General features: G+C 39.8%; 1 protein-coding gene across 2 annotated transcripts in view; it reads right to left on the reverse strand.

Moving 5' to 3' along the window:
• Nucleotides 1-130: 130 nt before the first annotated feature.
• Nucleotides 131-9,347, reverse strand: part of Pp2d1 (protein phosphatase 2C like domain containing 1) — a 34,019-nt gene continuing 24,802 nt past the window's right edge. For both annotated transcript variants that reach the window (XM_021186474.2, XM_021186475.2), the window contains exons 2-3: nucleotides 6,127-7,190; nucleotides 131-909 (exon numbers count right to left, since the gene is read on the reverse strand). In XM_021186474.2, coding sequence (XP_021042133.1) covers nucleotides 131-909; nucleotides 6,127-7,190 — 1,843 coding nt within the window. The remainder of the gene's footprint in view (nucleotides 910-6,126; nucleotides 7,191-9,347) is intronic.

A 9,347-nucleotide genomic window follows, 5' to 3' on the forward strand; every position in this document is an offset into this window, starting at 1 on the left:
GACATAAATTATACACCATAATACANATGATATATAAGCTGCAGCTTTTGTATTTCCTTCCCGGTCTAAGGAATGGTTTTCACAGGAGTCTTTGTAGCACTGTTTGCTCTTCTAGGTCATTGGAATGTTTTTATGTCAGCCTGTGATACTCACTTCCATTGAGAAACATTACCATAACAGTGATGCTGTCTCTGGAACCACCTTCTATTGCAGCNCTTACAAGTTCACAGCCAATATACTCAGCTGCACCTTTGTAGAAATTCTTAATACATAGTTCTTTCTCACTTTCCCGCTTACTGTCTATAGTGGGTAAGCTGTTATTTTCTTTTGTGCTGCACGGGTCATAAGGGGTCCCTTTGGGGGAAAATGTTTCTGNAGATTTACCTTGATGAGTGTAAGCTTCAGCATATATTGAGTCAGATAACCCTTTCGTTCCATCTGCAGGTGACATAATGTCTTCATTTTCAGGCTGGTACTGGAACAGCACTCGGATGTTACTGTCTGGTGGGGAAAGAAGGCCTATAGGTGGCCAGGGTTTGTTTTTAGGGCGAGGAACATGGGTTTCTTTATATGCATGAAACAAGGTGATTACCAGTGCAGTGACTTCCTTCTTGTCCAAAACTTGCCAAAGTCCATTAGTGNCTAAGATGAGAAACTGACATAAATCATCTATAGGGACAGAAATTGTTTGCGGTGCTGGAATAATGGACTTTTTTANTCTGAGGTTTCCATGGAATCCAAGACCCCTGGTGGTTTTGATGTGCCCGTCCAGGAGGCCATAGGGGTCATCTGAACTGATCACTGCTTCGCTGTAAAGGACTCTTCTTCTTTCNTTGGTGTTTCGTGNAGTGTGTTCCTTGGTCAGGCAAAACCCTTTTCCATTTCTGCATAAGACTGCTTGCACGTTTCCTAAACAAGTGTTTTGTTGTTTAAGAGAAAGAGATCAAAAGATTAATCATCAGTTCATACTAACATATGCAACTTATTAATTCTGTTTCAATGCTAAACACAAAGTATGACATGTAAATATTTCTAGAATATGTAAGCTCAACACTGTACAGATAGGATTTTGAACTGGGAAACCTAATTCAAATCTCAGTGGCAACCAGTAGACTTTAAAACACTTAACTAAAAAAAAAAAAACTACAGGTCATGAAAAATAATTACTAAATTAATTTTTTATGAAACTGTTTCAAAGAATGGTTTTTACTGTTTAACATCTATTCAGCAGATTTTTAAATATTCAAATAAAGGAGGTTTTTAATGTTTAAATTAAGTATATGTGCACATGAGGAGGGTGGGTGTCTGTAGAGTCCAGAAGAGAGCATTGGATTCCCTAGAGCAGAAGTTAGTTTGCCATGAGCCACCCAAATGGATGTTCGAACTGAACTCTACTCTCTAGGGGAGCACCAAGTATTCCTGAACACTGAGACATCTTCCCAGCACCAAGTAATTAACAAACAACAACAACAACAAAATCTCTGGTGGGGTTTCAAGAGGTGACCCAGCAATAACAAGCAATAACGAGGTCCTCTAGCAGAGGACCTGAATTCAGTTGCTAGCATCATGTAGGTTAGCACACAATTGCCCTTGGCCTCTGTACTTGTATGTATGCACAGGACCATATACATACACATAAAAATGAGAAATCCTCAAAGGACAAAAACTGTTGGGGGCTGTTAAGAAAGTTAGGTAAAGGTGGGGGCTGTTAAGAAAGTTAGGTAAAGGTAGCTGCTACCAGGCCTGCTAATCTTGAGTTTCATTCTTGGGTCGAACATGGTGAAAAGAATTGTCTCCTACAAGTTGTCCTCTGACCTTCATATACAGGTATACATACACACAAATCAATCAATAAATAATAAATGGATGAATAAATGAACAAAGTATGTATACATGTATATACATATGTATATTACTGGTGAAAGTTAAAACTCAAATGTATTTAGGATATTGATAAAATTCCACTGTTAAGTGTCCATCCTAGATTTCTGTAATGTGTAATTAAACAGTTCTATAAAAATTCATATTGGGGAAATAGGCAGCCACATTAAACTCGACAGTTGTTAACTGACGTCTTCAGTAAGAGATGGCAGTATGGTATGATCATAGTTGAAATAAACCTGGGATATTTGCAACATTTTGCTTCATTAATGTCCTGAAGTCTAAATCTGGTCCAAACAGATTAAAAGGTGCTGTTAGAAGGGGTTTGGATTTTTTGTTTTGTTTTCCCCAAGATTTTAGAATCATCATCTGTTTAAGAACAAGCAGTGGTTTTTGGTACAGCATTGTGATTCACAACATATCTCAGGTGGCATTGGTATCCGAATACTCTACCCCTGAAAATTAAAATTCCTACTTTAATATACCAGTTCTAAAAGCAAAATTTGTGGGGTCAATGAGCTGGTTCAGTAAGTAGAGACACTTGATGACTTGTTTGACCCAGACCCCATATGGTAGAGAACCTGACCCCCAAAGCTGCCCTGACTCCAACATGCACTCTATGGCAAACATGCACGTGTACCACACACTTTAAAATAAGAATATTCTGTCAGGTGGGGGTGGTGTGCCAGCACTCAAGACACAGAGGCAGGTGGACCTCTGAGTTCCAGGACAGTCAGGCTACACACAGTGAAACACTGTCTACAATCAAAGAATATTTAGGCCTTTAACAGTGCTATACTTGGAATCAGAATTTTGTTGCTAATGTGTTCAATTCTGTTTCTTCGACTTTTAACTTATTTGTTTTTCTTTTCGTTAATTTTGAAATAGAGTTTCAATATGTAGCCCAGGCTGACCTAAACTTGAGATCCTCCTGTTTCTGCCTCATTTCAGAAAAACTTTTTGATTTGTTTAGCAAATAACAAATAACCTGGTGTGAGAGAAACAGTAGTCTTGCCTCATTCACATCATAGTATGAATGCTAGTTGAGCTCCAGGGTTGATTGTAAAATGTGACCCTGTGCTGTGCAAATTATGCTCCTGCAGGCTGCACAGATTTCTATTTTCATTCTTCTTTTATCCTAACTTGTGGATCTTTTACTTTGATCTGTAGCAGGTAAGTCAGTAAATATTGAGTTGGGAGGTTTGGTTTGGTTTGGTTTGGCTTGGTTTTGAGACAAGCTTCATATAGCCTGAGCTGGCCTTGAACTGTCTGTGTAGTTGACAGTGTCTTAAAATTCCCAGTACTCCTGCTTAGCAGGTGCCATCATGCGTTGTTTATGGGTTTTAGGAGACATTCTGTAAACTGAGCAATTGTCACCAGCAAAGCAACACCGTTGCATTTAATGTGGCAACTAGATAAACTATTAGGATGTAGTTCAGCACCTTTCTTAAAATAGAGAAAGTGTATGCGTGTGTGAGTAATGCTACTATAGGTTTAAAACTATGTAGGGGGAGTAGCTCAACTTTCTAATGTTCCATGTGACAGCTTGAATTCACATACTAGCTTAAGCAGGGAGATGGTACGCAAGCACTTTGGCTTTATATACTTCTGTAATATGGCAGGTACATGTGACTGTCCTGCTTTTAAAGGAGTAGTAACTTGGTAGTATAAGGCAGGTGGGTTGCAAGAGTGAGGCCACTGTGTCCAAAAAACAAAGGGGGCAGTAATAGTCACTGTGGATCAGGGTCTAGCCCATCTCACCAAACACATCCTGGGCAAGGTACTGTTAGGTCTCCACATGTTGATGAGTTGATGCAGAAATAACAAAGTTCTTAAGTCAGAAAATAATAATGGGCTGGAGAGATGGATCAGTGACTAAGAAAACTTAGTGACCTGTCAGGTNGTTCACAACTGCCAATAACTCCAGCTCTGGGGATCCAATGTGCTCTCTTCAAACTCCCCAGGTACCTGCACATATGTTACATTCACAAAAACATAAGAATAAGTTCTTTGTAACTTCTAGTTTCTTGTCTTTAGTGACGGACTAAATCTCAGAAAATAGAGGAAAACAAAACACTAAAGGTGAGAGAAAGGGAGAAGAAAGGAAAGATGAGAAGGAAAGAGAAAGGAAGAGAATCTGACATGGTGGCTAGTACCTGTAACCTCAATGCTCTGAATGAGGATTGCCACAAGTTGGAGGACAGGCTGGGTTAGAGTGAGATCCTGTCTCCAAGAGGAAGAAGATGGCTTGCCAGTATGGAGTTTCTAACATCCAGGATGTCGAGATGCTCAGAATGAGGCAGAAGGATTGCCACAAGTTGGGAGGACAGCCTGGGTTAGAGTGAAAAAGAAAGAAAAGATGGCTTGCCGGGAGAAAGAGAACCAACCCTGAAAGTCGTCTGGTTTCCACACATGCACCATGATCTTTGTGAGCTCAGGTCATCTGCATTAAGAAAAATATTTCCTTCAAAGAAGGAAAAATAGAAGAATGAAACAAAGCACAGATTAAAGGAGCATTCGTAGGCTGCTGGTGGGTTCCTTGNACTAACACAAATGATGTGAGTGATCTTAGGATCCTTAAAGAGAGAAATAGATCCAACACAGTCAAATGGCTTAAAATCTGAGAAAGAGAAAATCTTTCAAGCAGCCACAAGGAGGAGCCACATTCTGAAGAGAGGAACAAGAGAGGCTGAGACAAGGGATGCCAGCAGGCCAAAAGGAAACAGATTCCAACAACTGAGAAAAATCTGCCAGTCTGTAATTCCACACCAATTGATTATTTCCTTCAAAAACAAGGCAAATAATATCTTAAAAATTCATCACTAGCCNTGTATGNGTGGTGTATTCCTTTTTTCTAGCCCTTAGGAGACTGAAGCAAGTGGATCTCAGTGAGCTTGAAGCCAGTCTGGATTACATAGTTACAGGTCAGTCAGGGATACATAATAGAGACCCTGTCTCAAAGAAAGGAAAGAAAACACCAGGAAATCCACATCATAGAAATCAAGGAATTTTCCAGGCAGGAAACAAACCAAATGAACAGGTCAGCACAAAGGAATTAAGAACAAAAGGAGTACGAGTTCCTAAAAGACTTAAATACAAAATGATGCATATAGAAATACATATATAAACATCATTTGCATACAAACATTGTATAGTCAAAATAATGACTGAGCCAGATTACACACCGGTAATTCTAGTACTCTAGAATGAGAACAGTGAAAGCAGAGGAGGGGGTGTTTGCCAGGCTAACTATACTGGCCTAATTCTGGTGTCAGCTAGATGCTAATAAGAGTCATCAGAGAGAAAGGAGCCTCTATGAGATCCAGGATTTTCTCAATTAGTGATCAGAATGAAAGGCTCCAGCCCATGGTAGATAGTGCCATCCCTGGGCTAGAGTGGCCCTGGGTCCTATAAGAAACAAGCTAAGAAAGCCAGTAAACAGAAGCGCTCCATGCCTTCTGAGTTTGAGTTCATGTCCTGACTTGCAATGTCTATGATCTGGAAGTATAAGCTAAATCTTGCTTTTTGCATTTCTCGCAGTCATAGAAACCCTGACTAAGATAACTAGCTTAAGTTACCCAGAAAGACCATCAAAAAGGGGGGGCGAGGGCTAAAAAGCTGGTTCAGGGTGCAAAGACACCAAATGAGATGACAATATTCAATGAAGGAATGTAGAGAACTAGAACTTTTTAGCCATTACTAAGTGGATAGTGTACTGTAGTCACCATTCTGAAAAGCTGTGGCAAATCCACCCCCACAGACATGACCCTGTATATGTATATGTATGAGTGTAAGTACTTGAATCCCATAAGGATTTAATGAAGTAAAGAAGTAAAAGATAAAGGAAAATTGTAAGATAGAATATAAATTAGAAATGATAAGGACAAGAACTTAGCCAGGGCTGATTGCTGACACCCCAGTTTTAAGAGGCAGAGGAATTCTGTTTTAAAAGTAAGAACAACAAAGTGGGCTGGAAATGTAGCCTTGTGAGAAGAGTTTGCCCAGTATCTTAGCCAGTTTAAAGCTCAGAAAACTGAAGGAAAAATGGTTCCACTATTAGGAAATTAATACCACATGGTCACTGAGAATGAACACAACGGTATGTTAAACTGGAATTTTTTTTGTTTCTTAATTGTTCAGTGCAATTTCTGCACCTTAGCAAATTGTTAAATATCAGTGGTTTTAGCAGCATGAGTAGGCATTTACAGATATTTAGGTGTCATGGATGCAAATGAAGATACATACCAGCATTTGCAAGGTGTAGTACTCCAGATATGATCTGTGGAGTCTTCTGGAAGGGAAAACTGGTGGAACCCTGCTGATAGTTTTTTTCCCAGTCTTTATTAGCATGTGGGTTCTTAACCCCACCCTCTAACATACAAGTGAGTGCCGAACAGCCACTCCACCGAACCCGGGAAGTCTCATTCCTTCCAAGCCGTAGAAGCCTATCCATTCTCCAAAATGCCTTTGCAAAGGCTTTGTGTGTATCTTCATACTCCCGTCTACTAGTTCTGAAGGTTTTGTATGTGGAAGAGAAGGCCTCTTCTCTGGCTCTGTATTCTTCCCTGAACACAGTGTCAAAGGAATTGATGAGTTGCTTCTGCTCAGCTGTCATTTGGTAGGAAGGATCCTGTATAGACAATTGATGGAGAAGTAAAACCTGAAACTCCTTTGATGCCAGGTCTGCTGCTGCATAACCGTAATGGCTATCGAATAAACCGAAAAAGCACACATTGGCCTTATCACCAAAATCGTTCACGACGGTGAATTTACAGTTCGGCTCAGCTTTCCAGGATGAATTACTATTGCTACAGATGGCTATACCTTTAATCATCAGATGGTTGCTGTTTGGAGAATATGTAGAAGTCTCGCCAACCTTATCACAAAGTTTGAAGTATGATGGAACTTGTTTCTTCCAAAGAAACTCAAATGCGTAGTTCATACTGTGAAGGACTTTTTCACTGTATGTAGAAGATCTCAAAAGATTAGAAATTATACACTCTCTATGAAAACTGACCAGTTTGGGCTTTGGTTGCCTCCCTCCCATCCACTGGAAACCCAGCATACTTAGAGCATTGTGATGTTTCTTATGTAGAAAATTCCTAGCTTTGTTCAGTTCTTGGTAGCAGACAGAGCAGGGGAATGTGACCAAGTCACCAGAAATCAGCTGCTCAGTGGAATCTTCCAGGTCGATGGAGCGTCTTGGTCTAGGCCTTCTTTTGCCACCCATTTTTTTGACAGTCTTGAGATTCTCATCGGAAGTAAATGTTGAAGTTTTCTCATCCCACACTTTTGATCTCCAAAACACTCTGGAAGAAAGATGAAATATGTGGTTCAGTGGTTAAGAGCACCTGCTGTGCTGTGTTTGCATAGGACCCACATGAGGCTCATAACACCAGTAACTCATTCCAGGAGATCTGATGGCCTTTTCTGACCTCTGTCTACCACTGCATGCACATGCAGACAAAATACTTATACACATAAAATAAATTTTAAAATATTTTAAGATGATTACTGAAAGAAATAGTACACTCTCTTTGGACAGTCTTACTCATAATTTTATAGAAACCTACAGTCAAGTTTTATAAAGCCCCCCAAAAAGGTCCTTAACAAATCACTGATTGTTCCATGTTTGCCTAAGTGAAATTAAGTGCCCAGTCCACAAATTCAGCTAGACATCTGAACAAATACTCAGAGAAATAATATTTTACTCCAGCTATGAAGAAACATTTTATTTTATAAGTGTGTGTGTGCACATGCAGATGATAGAGGCCAAACGAGAACATTCGATGCCCTCTTCCACCATGCTTCTCCTATTCCTTTAAGGCAGAATCTCTCCTGACCCTGAAGACAGAAAAAATAGCTGGACTGGGACTTCCTGGCTACCAGCCTCACCAAAAAGAAAAAAGTGTGTTCCAGATCCACCAAGGACTTGCCTCAAAGGATTAAGGCTTAAATGATAGAAGAGAGCCCAGCACACACTCTCATATACAATTTTAACATAAAATCCATTTGTAATCTTTTAAATTTTTTCAATATAATTTATAGCCCAAAACAAGGTAGCAATGAGGTTGAGGTTGGCTTTGGCTACATGGTGAGTTTCTGTCTGGGAAAAAGAAAACCATAGAGTGTTGTTATCAACTAACCTCAGTTAAACTAGTCAAGTCTCAATCTCAATAATAACTTTTTCTTTTCCATTTTGGTCATTACTGATCCCAGGGCTAGGCAAATGCAATGTCTCTGAACCATAGCTCCAGCCTGTAATTAACTATTGTATATCTTTACAAATGAATGGATGACTAGAGAATAGAGGGAGAAAGGAAAAATATTTACTACAAGCCAGGAGTGATGGGAACCCAACACACTTATAATCCCAGTACTCAGGAGGCTGAAACAAAATTGAGAGCTTGAGGCCAGCTCTGGATATGTACTGAGACCTTGACTTTACCACACACATATCCAAATGTAAACTTTCTGAGAGTCCTAAAACCTATCTACAGGAGTCCCACAGATTGCCCTATAGCCATTACCTGGGCACACTTCCATCTCTTTGTGATGACCCAGGGTCATCCTAACTCTCTTCTACTTAACATATTTATATCATCTGCCTGGTCACAGACATACTTCTACTAGGGACCCTAAGTGGCCATACTGTGGCTGACACAAGTAGGTGGTTTTCACTACTCTTCCTTGTCAGGAGCCATCCAGAAAAGGCTAAAGGCAAATACGTTTTCTGGAGATGGCCCACCATTTTTGCATGGCCTATGATGAGTGAACTCTGAGAGGCAAGATCCCAAAAGACTTCATCCCAGAATCACTTCTTACTGCTGGTATACTTTTTCCTATCCCTATTACACAGCTTAATGATTCCTGGGCATCAGCCTACCCTTTTGACCATATTTTCTGCAGATCAACATGAAGGTGAAATTTCATGAGTTAATGCTGTTTAGATGAATTAATGACTTTATAGAATTCCTGATTTGGTCAGTTAAGAAAAAAAAAGTATTCAGGAGATGGTTTTAGCTGTTTTACCAAAAAGATGTAATAGTCAAAATCAAGAATAGAATGTACTCACTCCTCATAGAGGAAGGTAAGGAAAGGCTGCATAATAAGGGATACAATGAGCTTTCACAATTAACACTAAAAAGAAAAATAGGTTTGGGACAAATTTGTGATCGAGGTAAAACATTCATTCTAGGTCAGATCCAAGGATGAAGTCACAGGTGGGCACTGTGATAAAGTGAGGCCATATGAAAGTGCTGCTTTGAACTTAGGAGCTTATAGAATGAAACACTGCTTTGAACTTAACTATCAACATCCTTCTATAATTCCGCCCTTTGTATAACGTGTTATCTATGAGGTAATTTTCTTTTTTTTTTAGGTTTTTTCGAGACAGGGTTTCTCTGTATAGCCCTGGCTGTCCTGGAACTCACTTTGTAGACCAGGCTGGCCTCGAACTCAGAAAT

The sequence above is a fragment of the Mus caroli genome, chromosome 17, assembly GCF_900094665.2.
Source record: "Mus caroli chromosome 17, CAROLI_EIJ_v1.1, whole genome shotgun sequence".
Classification (NCBI taxonomy): domain Eukaryota; kingdom Metazoa; phylum Chordata; class Mammalia; order Rodentia; family Muridae; genus Mus; species Mus caroli.